Raw genomic sequence first — 19,861 nt, forward strand, 5'->3', positions numbered from 1 at the left:
AGCCAAGGCTGAGGAAGATTGCATTAATGTAACAAGGTGTTGGCTGAGCACTCTCAGACAGCTCGGGAAGCTGTGCGTGAAAAAACAGGCAGCACATTTAGCATCAACGCTGGTAAAATCCTTTATAAGTGTTGGTGAGAGTTTTGTGTAATGGAAAATGGTGACATAAAGTGTGACAAAAGCTAAACAGTAAGAACTGAAATGAAGCATGAAAGGAAGGTCATGCAGAGCGAAATAAAATTAACATAATACAGTTGAATGGCATCAGCAAATGTTTATTCTTCTTTCGATCCTTAACCTTGGCATTTGAAGTGAGAAATAGAAATTTAAGGCCAATATAAATGTTGGTATTGCATAATTCAATCCTTTGTGCAGTTTGTATTGGAAATTGTATTTAAATTGATTTCTTTATTGTGAATGTAGCCTCCTCTTCAATTTTAATCTCAGTATAATTAACCAATCAAACTTGGATATATTTGATTTGCCACTCGGGAAAATGGATTTTACAGATGATCTGGATTTTCTATAATTCTCTCCTCGTCAACTTTGAGGGTGCTTTCGAACGGTGAAAGATAGGAACAGGAAGGAGCCATATAATACAGATCCATCATTATTTACCAGTAGGTCTGAAGAAGGGTGTCGACCCGAAACATCACCTATTCCTTTTGTCCAGAGATGCTGCCCGATCCGCTGAGTTACTCCAGCATTTTGTTTCTATACGCACCTCACAAGTTTGGTTGTCCCATAACCATTGAGTTCTGTAATGGGACAACCAAAGTTGTGAGGTGGTTTGGGGGCAAATAATGATGGATCTGACACTGTGGTGTTCTCAGCGGTGACTGGCCCATGACAACAGCATTAAAGAGGCATCTCCTCAAGAAAAATAGATTTTCATGTTAAGGAGTATTCAAAATGTTGGGCAGAATCCTTGGAGAACACGGATAGATGAGGATTTGGATCAACATCCATCTTCAGACCCGAAACATCACCTATCCATGTTCTCCAGAGATGCTGCCTGACCTGCTGAGTTACTCCAGCACTTTGTGTCCGTTTTTGTTAACCAGCATCTGCAGTTCCTTGTGTCTCCATTCAAAAGATTGGATTGTAGTGGCCTGGTCAAGGTCAGGAAAAGACCGGACGCCAGGCGGATTCAAAAGAAGCTTTTTTATTAACCCCGTTTTCGAACACCAACCGACACTCTTATATCTACCCCTGGGGAGTCGACCGGGAAACCCCGTGGCAGACCTACGCCCCTGTCCCTCAATCGTCGAGGGGAATGATCCAAGGAGTGGCCTACCCCCCAGGGACCGCCACAGGACCCCCCCCAAGTACCCGAGGTACGAAACGGACAGGACGGCGTACACGACGGCCAGACCCGGTGCACACTACGCTCGGACCCGGAACAGGCGCCTGATTAACAAGTGCGGGGTACGAAGTAACCAAAGGAGGAGGTACCCTAGACAGAGGTCGCCCTCGCTTACGGGGCAGTGCTACCAGCGCCGGCCGATCGATATCGATATGTGCTGGCTTCAACCGCGCAACTGAAACAGTCTCCCGCCGACCCCCCATGTCCAGGACGAACGTCGACGAGCCCTGTTCCAAGACCCGGAAGGGGCCTTCATACGGCCGCTGTAGAGGTGTCCGATGTGCATCCCTGCGCAGAAAAACAAACTGGCAGTCCTCCAGAGCAGAGGGAATGTGCGGACGGAAGGACCCATGACGAGAAGTGGGCACCGGCGCCAGCTTGCCCACCGTCTGCCGAAGACGTTGCAGAGCTTCTGAAGGCTGCTCCACCTGGCCACGTGCCGGCGGGATGAACTCCCCAGGCACCGTTAACGGAGACCCATACACCAATTCAGCGGAGGAGGAGGCCAAGTCCTCCTTGGGTGCGGTGCGTATCCCCAGCAAAACCCACGGTAGAGCGTCTACCCAATCTGGGTCAGTGAGCCGCGCCCTTAGGGCACCCTTAAGCTGTCGGTGAAACCGTTCCACTAGGCCGTTCGACTGTGGGTGGTACGCTGTCGTGTGGTGCAGACGAACACCCAGGAGGCGTGCCATGGCCGACCACAGCTCTGACGTGAACTGAGGCCCCCGGTCGGATGTTATGTCCAGTGGAACCCCGAACCGGGCGATCCAGTGCGCCAACAATGCTCGAGCACAGGTAGTAGTGGTGGAATTCTGTAGCGGAATGGCTTCAGGCCACCGCGTGAAGCGGTCCACAACGGTAAATATATACGTCATGCCCTGGGACGACGGCAGCGGCCCCACGATGTCCACGTGAATGTGGTCGAAACGTTTATGAGGAATGGGGAACTCCTGCAATGGCGCGTGCACGTGTCGTTGCACCTTGGCGGTCTGGCATCGGATGCAAGTGCGCGCCCAATGCCCAACCTCCTTCCGCAGCCCGTGCCACATAAAGCGGGAGGCTACCAGGGCCATTGTTGCCCTGATGGAGGGATGCGCAAGGCCATGGAGCACCTCAAACACCCTGCGCCGCCAGGCGATCGGGACGATGGGTCGCGGAACTCCAGAGGAGACATCGCACAACAGCGTGGTACCCCCAGGACCACAGACAACGTCCTCCAACTGCAGGCCCGAAACTGCTGTACGATAGGCAGCCATCTCCTCTTCGACCAGCTGAGCAGCTGCCAGGTCGGAATAGTTAATCCCCTCACCGACTTGGAGAACCGCGTGGACTGCAGGTCTTGATAAGGCATCGGCCACCCTGTTAAATTTGCCCTCAATGAACCGGATGGAGGTGGTGTACTCGGACACATACGCCAACTGCCTCTGCTGCCGGGCAGACCACGGGTCTGATACCTTGGCGAACGCGAAGGTTAGCGGCTTGTGGTCCGTGAATGCAGTAAATGGTCTCCCCTCCAGAAAATAGCGGAAATGGCGTACGGCGAGATATAGGGCAAGGAGCTCACGGTCGAAGGCGCTGTAACGACGCTGTGGTCCACTGAGATGCCTGCTGAAGAAGGCAAGTGGCCGCCAGCAACCCTCAATGAGCTGCTCTAACACTGCCCCAACCGCAATCTCCGAAGCATCCACCGTCAAGGCGGTCGTGGCATCCTCTCGTGGGTGGACGAGCATCGTGGCCTCAGCCAGTGCCTGCTTAGCCGTCTCAAATGCCGCTGTTGCTTCCATGGACCAATCAACCTCCCTGCGATGACCAGCAATCAGGTTGAAAAGCGGACGCATGATCGCAGCCGCTGAGGGCAGGAAGCGGTGATAGAAAGTGACCATTCCCACGAATTCCTGCAGGCCCCTAACTGTGGTCGGACGGGGGAACCTGCGAATAGCGTCTACCCTGGTCGGCAGAGGCACCACCCCTTGTTCGGTCACGCGGTGGCCGAGGAAGTTGATAGCCGTCACCCCGAAACAGCACTTGGACGCGTTTATAGTTAAACCGAAATCGCTGAGGCGCTGACACAGTTGACGGAGGTGGGTGCAGTGCTCCTGCCGCGTGCGACTGGCCACGAGTATGTCGTCCAGGTACACAAAAACAAAGTCCAATCCGCGGCACACGCAGTCCATAAGCCGCTGAAAGGCCTGCGCGGCGTTCTTCAACCCAAACGGCATCCGCACAAATTCGAAAAGACCAAATGGTGTGATAATGGCCGTCTTCGGGATATCGTCGGGGCGGACTGGGATTTGATTGTACCCTCGCACGAGGTCCACCTTGGAAAATATGGATGCCCCAGCCAGATGGGCATTGAAGTCCTGAATGTGCGGGACCGGATACCTGTCGGCGACGGTCGCATCATTCAGGCGCCGGTAATCGTCACACGGGCGCCAGCCCCCGTCCTTCTTAGGGACCATGTGGAGCGGTGAGGCCCATGGGCTATCGGATGGACGCACGATGCCCAACGCCTCCATCTGGCGGAACTCCTCCCGAGCTAGACGGAGCTTGTCTGGGGCGAGACGACGTGCCCGCGCGTGCACAGGTGGGCCAGTAGTCGGGATATGTGCTCCACCCCGTGCTTCGGGGTGGAGGAGTGGAAGTGGGGTTCGAGAATGCTAGGAAAATCTGCCAGGATACGCGCGAAAGTCGCATCCACGGATGACAGGGGGCCATCAGGGCGTACTACAGGATCACCTGTACGGAGGAAGACTGGCTCCAGCGTGGCTGAGTGCATCAGGCGCCGCCGCTTGACATCCACGAGCAGTGAATGGGCTCTAAGGAAGTCGGCGCCCAGCAGCGGCTGGGAAACGTCTGCAATGACGAACCTCCACGAAAACGAGTTGCGGCCAAAGTTGAGGGGAATGGTGCGAAACCCGTAGGTGCGAATAGCACTCCCGTTTGCCGCGGTGAGGAGGGGGCCTTGTTTGCCCGCCCGGATGTCAGTGATGGAGGGAGGCAGAACACTCACTTCCGCACCCGTGTCGACGAGGAAACGTCCCCCACTGCGGCGATCCCATGCGAAAACGCGATGAATCGTGCCGGCCGCCGAAGGAATCGCTGACGGCCGGCCCTTTAGTTTCCCGAGAACGAACAGGGTGGGCGACAAAGCCTGGCTGCAGCTCCCCAGCGGCGATGATAATAACACCAACCAGCTTTGCTGGCGTCTGGTTGAACTGCAAGCCGATTTGGCTGGTTTGAACGCCAGCGACCTCTGCTGGCATTGGTTTGAACTGCAGGCTGGCCGTGCTGGAAGGACGTGCCTGCTGCTGAATGCGTAATGGCCGCCGGATTTTGCCGCGGGGGCCGACCGGGAGCAGTGGAGACGCGGTGGATAGCGGTCCCGACCTGCTCTGAGTCTCCAAACGACTCGGGAAGGACGTCCACTGCTTCCAGGTTGCGATGGCGAGAATTCCACAGCTCGTCGGCATGTTCACCCAGCGCCAGCATGTCGGTAAACGGGTCCCTGGCGAGCTGCATGCGAATGTCGGGAGGCAGCTGCTGCAGGTAGGCATATTTAAAGAGAAAGCACGGCTCATGGTCCCCCATTAGGGTGAGCATGTCTTCCAGGAGGGCAGACAGCTGGCGGTCGCCCAGGCCGTCCATTCTGAAAATGCGAGCTGCCCGCTCGGCATCACCCAGGCCAAACCTCCTGATTAGAAATGCTTTAAGGCCAGCATATTTGTTTGTTACCGGGGGGGCCCTGAGGAAAGGCTTAACCCGCCTCGCGGTCAGTTGGTCAAGCGAGCCAACCACGTAATAGTACTTCGTCTCATCCTGCGTGATACCTCGCACAGCAAACTGGGCCTCTGCCTGCTGGAACCAGGTTTCGGGTTCTTCAGTCCATAGAGTTGGGAGCTTCAGCGCAACAGCGTTATTATTCATCACGACGCGTGATGAACGAAGTCGGGGTCACCAGTGTAGTGGCCTGGTCAAGGTCAGGAAAAGACCGGACGCCAGGCGGATTCAAAAGAAGCTTTTTTATTAACACCGTTTTCGAACACCAACCGACACTCTTATATCTACCCCTGGGGAGTCGACCGGGAAACCCCGTGGCAGACCTACGCCCCTGTCCCTCAATCGTCGAGGGGAATGATCCAAGGAGTGGCCTACCCCCCAGGGACCGCCACAGGATCATGTTTTTCAAATGTTTTTCACTGAAGATTTAACAGAAATTCACTACATGGGTTTAAAGTCTTAAACAATCAGTGATCATCACTGTTGATCAGAAAATAACTAAAGATCAATTGCAAATAAAAATAATCCATTGGTGAGCTGAGTCTCGTGGCAGGTGGACCATTCAAGTCCTGTTTGTTGTGTTATCTCACATTAACCACAATGCAGTAACATAAATCATTGGGGAATCTCTAACACCATCTGATCCGATATTTCAACAACTGAAATCGAAAAACAAAACTGCATCAACAAAACCAGTTCTAAGATAAAGTTAGAAGTTTATCTTAAAATGTTATTTATGCTAGATTATTCCTGGAGTGTGAACATACACTGGCATAATCTCTTTAAATCCCTGGAGAGTGGTGGTGAATAGAATCTGAGGTGGGCACTGTGGTTTTGAGAGAAATGAACCATTTGATGTGGACAATCTGTCGTTAAAGCATGTAGATGTTGTTGATGCTGGATGTTGCTATTGAAGTGTTGGGATTCCTGATTGTAGCAGTTTTTACCACTTGCTTGGTTGCTTGAGTTCCAACTCTTGTTTCTTCATCGCAATCCATGCTTAACTTCCACAACCTGCAATAGCGAGAATTGAACACAATATGGTATGTTCATTTCAAACATCTCCTTACCCTCCCTCCATACTATCCCCGCCCCTGTGTTTCACATGGACAGAAATCACCCCTCCTCCCCCCCTCATTTAGCAGTTCAAGTACACAAGCAAATCTGAGCCGATCCTGGATTGCTGAGAGCAGAGAACACCCTCTAAGATGACCTCCAGAAGGTCGCAGTTCCCAGCATGCAAAGAAAGACCAGCGTTACAAGTGAGTGAAAGGCCAATGATCAACAAATAGCACCACCAATCCAGCCAGCTTCTGTTAGGAGGCAATGCCATGTACTGGCTGGTCAGATCTTCCAGCCCATTATTCCAGTGCTGAATAGCCTGTGTTTTTCTCAAAATAGTTTGGGGTTTCACCACATTCTTACAGATAAGAACATCTCCAAATGTACGTTATCTCCCTGAAATAAACAGATTCATGTTTCATGTAATACCATTCTTTTCTCTGATTCAGTGTGCTGTGGGTTTGAGTTGGTGCTCCAAGTGTCTTGAGCACACCTATCTTGGTTGTTGCTCCTAGTGCACTGAAAGTGGATCTAGAATGTACTAGGCACAACTCGATAGAGCAGCTGGAAGAGTTGCTGCCTCTCCATGCCAGAGACCTAGGTTCAGTCCTGATCTTGGGTACTATCCATTTGTGCTCCCTCTGATCACATGGGTATCCTCTGAGCGCTCCGGTTTCCTCCCACATCCCTATGGCATGCAGGTGTGTAGTTTAATATGCCTCTGTACATCATTCCTAATGTGTAGCGCATGACTGTATAAGTGGGATAACATAGAACTAGTGAAGGAGGGCCTGTTTCCTTGCTCTATTTTTCAATCAATCAATACATAGAGGGGTATCCGAGGTAAATTCAAATGTAATGCTTGACATAGACATGGATCATTACTTAGAAGGAAAATATTGATAGGCTTATGGTAAGATTGTGGGGGTGTGGAATGACCTGAACAATCTCCTTAAATGCTTATCCTTCTTAGGATTCTGGTTGAGAGGCCATTCAGACTTCAAACTGAATCCCTATTTACCCTATCAGGTTCATATAAAAACCCTGACATAATGTTGAAAATTTGCTGAGGAGTTCTTCCTTGCAGCCAAAGTATTAACGGCCTTCAAACCTTAATCAGAACTAAATAGGTTATTTCTCAATTATAAAGTTGATTGAAATATGATCTGGGATACAAAGAGAAGACTAGAATCATGATATATGTGCAAGAGTAAACTTACTTGTTGACCCACGGTGGTTGCTGGCATAGAGAAGCAACTGAAAGCTCAGTAGATTCTTAAAGGACTACTATGTAAGTTTCCCAAAGTGCATTAATATTGTGACCATGGATATGGCAAATCCCAGTTTAGATTCCGGAAATTGGAGGAACAGCACCTCATATTCCGTTTGGGGAGTCTGCATCCCGGGGGAATGAACATCGAATTCTCCCAATTTTGTTAGTCCTTGCTGTCTCATCCCCTTCCTCAGCCCCCCTGCTGTCTCCTCCCATCCCCCAGCCTTCGGGCTCCTCCTCCTTTTCCCTTTCTTGTCCCCACCCACCCCCGTCCCCGATCAGTCTGAAGAAGGGTTTCGGCCCGAAACGTTGCCTATTTCCTTCGCTCCATAGATGCTGCTGCACCCGCTGAGTTTCTCCAGCTTTTTTGTGTAACCCCCAGTTTAGATTAGATTAGATTAGATTCCTTTATTGTCATTCGGACCTTTCGGTCTGAACAAAATTATGTTGCCTGCAGTCATACACAGAACCAATAAAAACAAAACATTCACCAAGCACATCCTCACTGTGATGGAGGCAAAGTCTTAGTCTCCGTCTCTTCCCTCCTTGTTCTCCCTCTGCGCTGAGGCGATTGATCCAGGCCGAAGATGCCGCTCTCCAGTCCAGCGGACCTCCGTGGTGATTTCGCCGCTGCCGAAAGCCGGAACGCCGTTTAGATCACAAGTGAAAATGAATTTGGGAAGAAGAGTAAAGATAAAATGAGGTCAGGCAACATCTGTAGAGGAAGACACAGAGTTAACATTTCAGGTCAATGGCCTTACATCTGAAATAGAGCGAATTAGAGGATGCTGGTTTTGTAATGCAAGGTAAGGAGAAGTGGATGGAAGAGAGTTTTGATACCCCACAAGAAAAATGGTGCCAGTACACAAGTGTGAAATGTCATCACTTGGGTAAGTCATCACCAATTGGCATAACTGCTCCTGGAGTCTGGCATTCTCCACTGGTACCTGATCTTGGGAAAGAGAGATTAACCTTGGCAGGGCTACAGAACTGAAAATATTGTAGAGATAGGTGAGGTGTTTAAGATGATTGAAGCAATTGATTGAGCACGACTAAAAGAAGCTAGTTCCTCAGATGGGAGAGTCCGGAGCCAAGAAGCTAAAGCAGCTGAACTCTGTTCAACTGCCTATTTGTGATATCGACTAGTACTTCATCATACAAGCACCGATGGGGATCTGCAGCTGTGTCCACGAAAGACCAGCTGAGGTTAAGCCAGCTGAAAATTTCAATGCTGATTTGCAAGACTTTTATCAAGCCAGCAAATGGAACAAAAATGCTGAATCGCTCAGAGCTCAATTGAATGGTGGAGTCGGCTCAATATACAGACCCTATTTAGTTTTTGTTTTTGTTACTTTGAGATACAGCGCAGAAACAAGCACTTCGGCCCACCGAGACCAACCTGCAATACCCACACATTAACACATCATGCACATACTAGGGACAATTTGCATTTATAGAATAGAATAGTAGAATAGAATAGAATATGTTTATTGTCTTTTTTTTTTTTTAATTTTATTAGAAGTTAATACAGCACAAAACAGTACAGTGGAACCTAATTTTAGGTGCCAACTATGTAATACCGTAATCCATTCTATGTACAACCTCTAGTTTTATGTTATAAGAAGGAAGTAAGCAGGACAAGAAAAAGAAAACAATAGAAAGGGGAAAAAGTGGAAAAATAAATGGTAGAGAATAGAAAAACGTGAAGTGTGTCTATAAAAAAATAAAATAAAAAAAGGAAGAGAGAAAGTGGAAAGTAGAAATAGAAGAGAAGGCCCCTTAAAAGAGAATTTTTCAAATCTGTATTCGGAGATGTAGATCTATCCGCGTCATGAACTGAAATCAGCAATCCTTACGGTACCGCTGCATCACATGATTCCAAAAAGTCGATGAAAGGAGACCAACTCCTTAAGAATTGGTCATATTTATCTATTAGACGGAGTCTCATTTCTTCAAGGCGTGCTATGTCCATCATATTCCTAATCCACATTTTAACAGTTGGTGTGGTTGTATTTTTCCAAAATTTAAGTATCAATTTCTTTCCAATTATTAACCCATAATTAAAAAAAACATTTTGATCTTTATTTAAATTGGTATCTTCTCCTATTATTCCAAATATAATCCATTCCGTTTTGGGTTCCATTCTTGACTTGAAAAGCTTTGTAAATATATCAAATATATCACTCCAAAATTTATTCAACTTTGTACATCCTACAAATGAATGTGTTATATTAGTGTTTTGAAACAAACATTTATCGCATCTGGGAGAGACGTTTGGATAAAATTTATTCAACCTCGTTTTTGAATAATATAGTCTATGTAATAATTTGAATTGAATTAAATTATGTCTTGCATTAATAGAACAGTTATGTGTATTCATCAAATACTTTTCCCATCTATCCTTCGAGATCTTTATCATTAGCTCATGTTCCCAATCTTCCCTTAATGCTTCTGTTGAGGGTGATTCTCTATTTAATATATTATTATAAAAGTATGATATTAATTTTTGTGAATCATCCTTAATATTCATTGCTTCTTCTAAAGGATCTAAAAATATAGTTTGAAATCTATGTGTATATTTCTTCATAAAGTCACATACCTGTATATATTTAAAATATTGATTATCCTTCAATTTAAATTTTAATTTTAATTGTTGAAATGATAACAGTTTGCCCACTTCATACATATCCCCTACTTTCCTAATCCCCAGTCTATCCCATTGTTGATATGTGTTGTCGATGAGAGAAGGTTTGAATGCGGGGTTGTTCAATAGTGGGGTTAGTACTGATAAATTATTTAATTTCAAGGATACTTTTATTTGTTTCCAAATTCTTATTATATTGTGAATAATTGGGTTCTTCTTATATATTATACTATTCAATTTTATCGGTGAGAGCAGGATCGTTCCTATATCGTGCGGATAGCACTCCTCTTTCTCCATTCTTATCCACTCCAACTGCTGAGTGGAACTATCCAGCCAGTACATTATGTTCTTAATATGCACTGCCCAGTAGTAATATATAAAGTTAGGTAATGATAAACCCCCAACTTCTTTAGATTTGCACAAATGCTTTCGTTGAATTCTATGTGTTCTGTAGTCCCATATAAAATTAGTGATAGTGGAATCTAATTTTTTGAAAAAATATTTTGGAATATATATTGGGATCGCTTGAAACAAATATATTAATTGTGGTAAGAAAGTCCTTTTTATAGCATTAATTCTACTTATCAATGAGAGCGGAAGCGTTTTCCAAAATTTAATCGTATTATTCAGTTTATTTAATAGTGGTATAAAATTGACACTAAATAATGATTTGTGTCTTCTCGTAATTTGAATACCCAGGTACTTGAATTTTTCTGTTGCAATTTTGAAGGGGAATTTTAGTAAGTGTCTCGAACTGTGGTTTTAAAGACATCATTTCGCTTTTATTCCAATTTATTCTATATCCTGAAAAAGAGCCGAATTCCTCAATTAGTGTTAATAAGGTGGGTATACTCGTTTGTGTATTAGTAATATATAAAAGGATATCATCAGCGTATAATGAAATGTTATTCTTTGAGTCCTTGCTGTTATATCCGTGAATATTCGGGTGATTTCTAATCCTTTCGGCCAGCGGTTCTATCATAAGGGCAAATAGCAATGGTGATAAGGCACACCCTTGCCTATTACCCCTTGATAAGTAAAATTTTGGAGATAGCGTATTGTTAGTTAATATTCTTGCCGTAGGTCTATCATAAAGTAGTTTAATCCATCTAATAAATTTCTCTCCCATATTAAATTTTTGGAGTACCTTGTATAAATACTGCCATTCTACTTGATCAAATGCCTTCTCTGCATCCAACGTGACCACTGAGATATCTTCAATGTCCTCATTATGAGAGTACATTATATTAAAAAGCCTTCTCAAAATAATTAAATGATTGTCTTTTGGGTATAAATCCCGTGTGATCCGTATTTATTAAATTGTTAATATAATTATTTAGCCTTCTAGCTAGAATCTTTGCTAAAATTTTCTGATCCGTATTTAGATGTGATATAGCTCTATAAGAACCCGGTTCATCTAAATCTTTATCTTTTTTTGGTATAAGCGTTATTGTTGCTTCTGCTAGGGTTTCTGGTAGTTTATTTTCAGTATAAGCCTGCGTATATAAATTGAATAATCTTGGTACAATTGACTCCTGAAACCTTTTATAAAATTCATTACTAAAGCCATCTGGCCCTGGGGTCTTCCCATTTTTCAGTGAGTTTATTATTTGTTTTATTTCTTCACTAGTAATCCGTGCTCCTAATTGCTCTTGTTCTAAATATGTTTATTGTCATTGCACAAAACTGAGCAACGAAATTCCATTTGCTTTTCCTCCGTTAAAAGACATACAACACGACACCAATGCACATATGTACAGTTAATAGTAGAATATAAATACATTTTTAAAAGAGATTAAAAGAATTTAGCGGTATTCCTCGGTTACTTCTTGCTTCCCAGTGTTCACTATTGGAGTTAAGCTCTTTTACCGCACAATGGTAGAAACTATTTTTTAGTCTACCAGTGCGAGCTTGCAGAGACCTGAATCGCCTCCCGGAGGGTAGCAGAGTAAAAAGGTGGTTGGCAGGGTGGGATGTGTCCTTCTTGATATTTATAGCCCTGCGCAAGCATCGGGCCTTGTATATGTCATCCAAGGAGGGCAGGTTAGCGTTTGTAATGCGCTGCGCAGTTTTTATAATTCCCTGCAGCGCCCTCCTCTCAGCCACAGTACAGCTGGCAAACCACACCAGGATTCCATAGGTGAGGATACTTTCCACGGCGCATCGATAGAAGGACAGCAGCAGCGGCTGTGAGACGTTAGCTCTCCGTAGAGACCTTAGGAAATACAGTCGCTGTATTTACTTATACCAAGCCAATTAACCTATAAACCTGTACATCTTTAGAATGTGGGAAAAGACCCATGCGATTGCGGGAAGAACATACAAACTCCACGCAGATAGCACCCGAAGTCGGGATCAAACCCGGGTCTCTGGAGCTGTTAGGCAGCACCTCTGCTGCTGCGCACCATGCTGTTCCATGTCCCTTTAACTATTGTCAGCTTCAAAAAACACCTCCAAAGGTGAATAGCTAAAGAAAAAAACATTTAAGGGTCATCAGGCAAAATCCTTTTTTAAGATAACATTTTTAATTTTGTCAATCATAAGCATTTTCTGCATTTCTGCTGTTTGTTCTTGTCACCATAATAGTCTTGTGCATGCTGTTAAGTGACACATTTCAAGCTCAATTTTGTGTCAAGTAAGGATTTATTTTTCGTCAATGAGTTTGATGTTTAATCTTTTTAAGTTTGCTGTTCAAGAAAGCTAAGAGATTAATCATGTTAGGTCATCTCTTAAGATTAACTGTAACATCACACAGACATACTTTATTGGCAGTAAGATGCTGAGCAAATAGCTCTTGCAATGTCATGAGGAACTATTAAGTGTCAGCTTTCTGAGAGGAGAACTATTCCGATAATGCATTGATGTTATTCTGGAAATTTGAACTGTATTATGTATCCATTAAGTGTTACAAGTGAATAAGAATCAAGACCTTTGACTAAATGTAAATGTAAAGCTAGATTGTAAATTTGCATTTCATTTTCTTTTTTCTCACTTGCACATATTAGCAATAACATAGCAACAATCGTCATGTATTTAGATAGATAGATAGATAGATAGATAGATAGATAGATAGATAGATACTTTATTAATCCCTTTTCTGGGAAATTCATGTTCTTTTGCAGCACACCAATAAAATTAAGACACCACATTAAAGAAGAATTTAACATAGAACATAAAAACTCTCCCCCCAAATGGTTCCCACTTAGAGGGATGGCAACAAAGTCCAGTCCTTTTCCTCTTGTTCACCCCGTAGTTGGGCCTATTGACGCCTCCGCAGTCGCCGTAAAGGCGGCCCGATGTTTCAGGCCCCCTCACGCCAGATGGTGGAGTTCCGACATCAGGTGAACACTCTCAGCGGCTTGGAATGTCTGGAACTGTTGCTTCCTCCCCACATACCACGGCTCCAGAAGTCCACAGGCTGTGCTGGTCGGAGCTCCGACACTTGCGATCTCGGCGAGAGATCCCAGGCTCCGCGGTGTTCAAACCCAGCACCGCCGCAGCTGGACGCTCCGCAGATCCCCAGCTCCGCGATGATGGAGTCGGCGGTCTCAGAGCTTCGGAGCATACCATACGGCGACCCGGGTAAGGCATCGCCCGCTCCGCGATGGTCCTATAGCGCTGCGCCGCCACCGAAACCGAAGTTGTGGCCTGCCGGTCCCGGCTTGGAGAAAAGACGTATCTCCGACCAGGTGGGGACTGAGAAATGCAGTTTACTCCCTCCCCCCCCCCCCCCCCCCCCCCTCACCTCCCACCCCCCACATAAAAAGGATTAGACCTCCAATAAACGTTTTAACATACTAAAAAATGTTTTAAAAAAGGTGAAAGGACGGACACATTTTTATCTTCATAAAATATACTAAGGCACATATTATGTGTGTCATGTGCACTGGGTGAGGTGCTGTGCTACACATCTCTGACCTGATTTTTAGGACATTGAATGATTTGCCATTTTACTTTTACCACAAAGCTACAGGAAGGAAATGTCCCTGAGCTGCATAAATTCAAGCACTTCTTTCTTGATTGAATGCATAGTTGGCAGGATCGATTGGATGAGCCACCTTGAAATCTGAAAATTCAGAAGAATGGGTAAATTATCACCAACAACTCCTGGATCACCCATATTGAAGCTATGGCCAAGAATGCACACAAACGCCTCTACTTCCTTAGTGGGCTTAGGAAGTTTGGTATGTCCCCAACAACGCTCACCAATTTCTACTGATGCGCCGCAGAAAGGATGTAACCGGGATGCACCACAGCATGGTTTGGGAACATCTCCAACCATGACTGTAAGAAATTGTAGAGAAGTGTGGACACAGCCCAGACCATCATACAAACCAACCTTTCCCTTTCACTGATTCCATTTATACTTCACGCTGCCTCGGCAAGGCCACCATCATAGTTAAGGACGAGTTACACTCTGGCCACTCCCTCTTCTCCCCTCTCACATTGGGCAAAAGTAATAGAAGTATGAAAACGCACACCTCCAGTTTCAGGGACAGTATTTTCCAGCTGTTATCAGGGAGCTGAATCATCCTATCAACAACTAAAGAGCAGTCTTGAACTACTATTGAGGGGGGATCTTATAGAAACTTACAAAATTCTTAAGGGGTTGGACAGGCTAGATGCAGGAAGATTGTTCCCGATGTTAGGGAAGTCCAGGACAAGGGGTCACAGCTTAAGGATAAAGGGGAAATCCTTTAAAACTGAGATGAGAAGAACTTTTTTCACACAGAGAGTGGTGAATCTCTGGAACTCTCTGCCACAGAGGGTAGTTGAGGCCAGTTCATTGGCTATATTTAAGAGGGAGTTAGATGTGGCCCTTGTGGCTAAGGGGATCAGGGGGTATGGAGAGAAGGCAGGTACGGGATACTGAGTTGGATGATCAGCCATGATCATATTGAATGGCGGTGCAGGCTCGAAGGGCCGAATGGCCTACTCCTGCACCTAAGTTCTATGTTTCTATGTTTCTATGCCATGTGCTTTATGTTTGTGTATTATTCTCTTATGTGGGACCTTGTCGAAAGCCTTCTGAAAGTCCAGATATAACACATAAGGTTCTCCCTTATCCACTCTACTAGTTACATTCTCTAAAAATTCTATGAGATTCGTCAGACATCATTTACCTTTCATAAATCCATGCTGACTTTGTCCAATGATTTCACCACTTTCCAAATGTGCTGCTATCGCATCTTTAAGAACTGATTCTAGCAGTTTCCCCACTACCGATGTTAGACTAACTGGTCTGTAATTCCCTGTTTTCTCTCTCCCTCCCTTTTTAAAAAGTGGGGTTACATTAGCTACCCTCCAATCCTCAGGAACTACTCCAGAATCTAATGAGTTTTGAAAAATTATCACTAATGCATCCACTATTTCTGGAGCTACTTCCTTAAGTACTCTGGGATGCAGTCTATCTGTCCCTGGGGAATTATCGGCCTTTAATCCATTCAATTTACCTAACAGCACTTCCCGACTAACCTGGATTTCACTCAGTTCCTCCATCTCATTTGACCCCCGGTCCCCTGCTATTTCCGGCAGATTATTTATGTCTTCCTTAGTGAAGACAAAACCAAAGTAGTTATTCAATTTGTCTGCTGTGTCCTTGAACCCCATGATCAATTCACCCGTTTCTGACTGCAAGAGACCTACTTTTGTTTTAACTAATCTTTTTCTCTTCACATATCTATAAAAAACTTTTGCAGTCAGTTTTTTGTTCTCTGCCAGTTTTCTTTCATAACCTATTTTCCCTTTCCTAATCAAGCCTTTTGTCCTCCTCTGCTGGACTCTGAATTTCTCCCAGTCCTCTGGTTGGCTGCTTTTTTCTGGCTAATTTAATAAAGTAAGAAATGGGTGAAATGGCTGTCTTCTATGTTTAAGGAAATCAAATGATTCATTCATTCATTATTAACAAGCTATTTACAGGAGCTGGGTGTTTGCATATAGAGACCTGTATTTTCTAAAATCTGAAAGTATCTACACATTAAAGATAATGCATTCAGTGAATTCTTTGGGATTCAGGTGCAATATAAATACAAGGTTATTATAAAATTACTGCATAATACAACTACAGATGGACACGTTTATCCAACAATCCAAGCACTGATGATATGATTTCAAACAGGACAGAATCCCCAATCATTTATAAATCAAAATGTGTGTTTCCTCAAATTTTGGCCAATCAGTCAATGGAGCAGATGAGCAAAATATGCTAGATTTATCTCTTGCCTCTTTCACTCAGTTTTCTTCAGCAATGTAGTGAAGCTGCCATACCGTGGACAATTTGTCCATAACCCAACAATGATCTAATGTGCCTTTAGATGCTCTGTACCCTTATCACCTTTCTCTCTCATCTTGAATTTTGACAGTTTCCTTGGTCATTAACTAAAGAAGTCAACTGCCCAATGTCACAAATCTCTTTGAACAAAATAATTTCCTGTGCAGTGGTGCTTATCTTGAATGTACATGTCAGTTTAGTTTAAATTTGCAGCATGGGAACAGGCCCTTCAGCCCACTAATTCCATGTGACCAGCATTCACCCATACACTAGTTCTATCCTACAAGCTCGGGACAATTTACAGAAGCCAATTAAAAATACAAACCTGCATGATTGGGATGTGGGAGGTAACTGGAGCACCTGGGAAAAATCCTTGTGGTCACTGGGACCATGATGTAGAGATCTACATTAGATGCATCACAGGCCCGTAGATCTCTACATCATTGACCAACATTGCACAGACTCTTCAAGTAGTCCCTGAAATACCCACGTTCAGTTACGATGATTTGATAGAAGTAAATAAAATTATCAGAGGCATAGAATGGGTAGATAGGGTGGAATTATCAAAGATTAGAATGCAGAGCTTTAAGGTGAAAAAGACAAATTTTAAAGAGATGTGAGTGCCAAGTTTCTTACACAAGTGGCAGTGGGTGTCTGGAACGTGCTGCCAGGGGTAATGGTGGAGGCAGATACGATAGTGGCATTAAAGAGGCTTCTAGATAGGCACATATATGCAGGGAATGGAGAGATATGCATCAGATGCAGGCAGATGAGATTGATTTAGCTTTGCATCATGTTCAGCAGAGACATTGTGGGCTGAAAGGCCTGTTCCTGTGCTGTACTGTGTTCTATGTTATGTAACCCATGGCAAACTGTAATGGTGCTCATGTGGACACAAGACTCTGCAGGTGCTGGAATCTGAAACTATAGGCAATCTGCTGGAGGAACTCAAGAGGTGAGCAGCATCTGAGGAGGATCATGGACCTTCATCTTGATGCATTAAGAACGGCAAGTGGTAGCTTGCTGATCTCATTCCGAAGCAGCCAAATAGATGCCAATAAGGAGAGAGCTCAATTTCCTTGAATATTAATTGCATATTAAAACTGTGATTAATGGACGTTCCACATGACCCCTGAATACCAGCACTAAACACTTGTAACGACAGCTAATACACACAATCGAACTAGCTCAAACCATGTCGTCATTTTGAGCAAATGGGCAAAATTTAATCGCTAATCATCATAATGAATTTCACAGTTGTGAAACAGTAACTCACACAGAATGACAGGGTACAAGAGATTCCCAGTTTCATGGACTATCCTTGTGTTGATGTCTATAGAGCCATGGATTCCGAATGCCTTTTTTAATACCTGTTCTTCAATCTTTAAAGATTTAACACGACAATAGAACGATTTTTTTAATGATTTCCATGCCCTAAATAGTTACCTTTTGGCGGATAGAGACAGGAGTCGATGTTGTAAATCGAAGTTTTATTCGAAAACGATCGAACATGCAATGAGTTTCACAAACACCAACAACACAGATCCAGCCACAATGGTGGTCTCGATCGACTGAAGGGGCACAGCCCAAAAAGAGCGTCAAAACGCAACCCCTCCCATAGTCACGTGCCCGAGGAACCCAACCGCAAAGTTTGACTACCTGCGAGCACCAGCAGGTGCCGCTAGATGCCCCCCCCCCAGAACCAGAGGTACGGAACAAAGCAGGGACCCGGATGATTCATCCGGAACACGTGGTTCTCGCAAGCGGGGTGGGCGTAACAGTAGGGCCGGCAAAACAAAGCCGGTAGGACATGAGGCCCACGAAAGTGGGATGGTCGTAACAATGGGGGCCGGCGGAACAAAGCCGCAAACAGACGTGCTCAGCACGGGCGGAACGGCTGGCGGACGACCCCTACGTCGCGGTGGAGCACTGACCACCGGCTTGTCCCCATCCACGTGGGCGGGCTTGAGACGGCCAATGGAGACGATCTCCTGCCGGCCACCCACGTCCAACGTGAACATGGCGACTCCGGCCCGCAGCACACGAAAAGGACTTTCATAGACCCGCTGCACACTGTTGTAACACCGCGGGCACATGCACCTCGGCTGACCCATGCCTGGAGGTGGGAACGGGAGCCAACGTGATCACCCATTTATGAAGGTTGGCCAGCAATGCCGGGGCCGAAATCTCCTCACCACGGGCGGTATGCAAGAAATCCCCAGGCACCCGTAGGGCTGAGTCATACACGAGCTCAGCCCAGGAAGTAGCCAAATCCTCCTGAGGTGTGGTATGGATACCCAGGAGGACCCAGGGCAGTTGGTCCACCCAGTACGGACCTATTAGCCGGGCCTTCAACGCCGAGTTAAGGTGCAGATGGAATCTTTCGACCAGCCCATTAGCCTGCGGGTGATAGGCGGTCTTCTGGTGCAGCCGGGCGCCATTGAGCCGGGCCAGGACCGACCACAAGGAAGAGGTGAACTGGGCCCCATGCTCCGCGGTGATGTCGGATGGCACCCCGAACCGGGCGATCCAGTGGGCTGCCATAGACCAGGCGCAAGCCTCGGCGGAGGTATCCGAAAGTGGAATCACCTCCGGCCACCTCGTGGAACGGTCCACGATGGTCAGCAGGTGCGTGGCGCCTCGAGAATGGCAAGGGACCGACAAGGTCCACATGCACGTGCAGGAACCTCCCCTCAGGGACAGCAAAATCCTGCACCGGAGGCTGTACGTGTCGCTGGGCATTGGAGGTCTGGCACAGAATGCAGGTGCAGGCCCAGGCAGCCACCTGCTTACGGAGCCCGTGCCAAACGAATTTGGCGGCCAACAGGGTGGACGTCGCACGTATGAACGGATGGGCCACGCGTCAAAAACCTGCCATCTCCAACTGACGGGGATGACCGGGCGAGCGCGTCCTGTGGAGACGTCGCACAGGACCAAGACACTTGCCACGCCGCAAGGAACTTCAGCTAGCCGAAGACCAGTGCCGGCATTGTGGTAGTCTCCCATACTGCATCAGCTTATGAGCTGCTGCCAGCTCGCTGTAGTCAACGCCGTGGTTCAGGGCCAAAACAGAGGGAATGGCGGGGCGGGACAAGGCGTCGGCCATGATGTTAAACTTCCCAGCTACGTGACGGATATCTGATGTGAATTCAGAGACGTAGGCAAGGTGCCATTGCTGTCGGGCGTACCACGGATCCGCAATCTTACCCAGGGCGAAAGTAAGGGGTTTGTGGTCCATGAACGCGGTGAACACGCAGCCCTCGTGGAAATGCCTGAAATGCCTGATGCCTGAGGCCAGGTAAAGCGCCAGGAGTTCTCTGTCGAAAGCGCTGTATTTGCGGCTGCCAGCTGAAAAACGCCAACGGCTGCCAGCGGTTGTCAACAAACTGCTCCAGAACTGCACCAACAGCGGCATCCGAGACGTCAACAGTCAGCGTTGTGGGGGCGGACGCTCGCGGGTGGGGAAAC

General features: G+C 46.2%; 1 protein-coding gene across 1 annotated transcript; it reads right to left on the reverse strand.

Moving 5' to 3' along the window:
- Positions 1 to 1,107: 1,107 nt before the first annotated feature.
- LOC129696862 (uncharacterized) lies at positions 1,108 to 19,066 on the reverse strand. Its single transcript, XM_055634936.1, is given in 8 exon segments — positions 1,108 to 3,971; positions 3,974 to 4,836; positions 4,938 to 5,218; positions 6,091 to 6,157; positions 7,426 to 7,445; positions 17,840 to 17,964; positions 18,309 to 18,509; positions 18,691 to 19,066. Coding segments are annotated over 8 exon segments (4,611 nt in total). The 3' UTR covers positions 1,108 to 1,293.
- Positions 19,067 to 19,861: the final 795 nt, after the last annotated feature.

Source organism: Leucoraja erinacea, chromosome 5, assembly GCF_028641065.1.
Source record: "Leucoraja erinacea ecotype New England chromosome 5, Leri_hhj_1, whole genome shotgun sequence".
In the NCBI taxonomy this organism is placed as follows: domain Eukaryota; kingdom Metazoa; phylum Chordata; class Chondrichthyes; order Rajiformes; family Rajidae; genus Leucoraja; species Leucoraja erinaceus.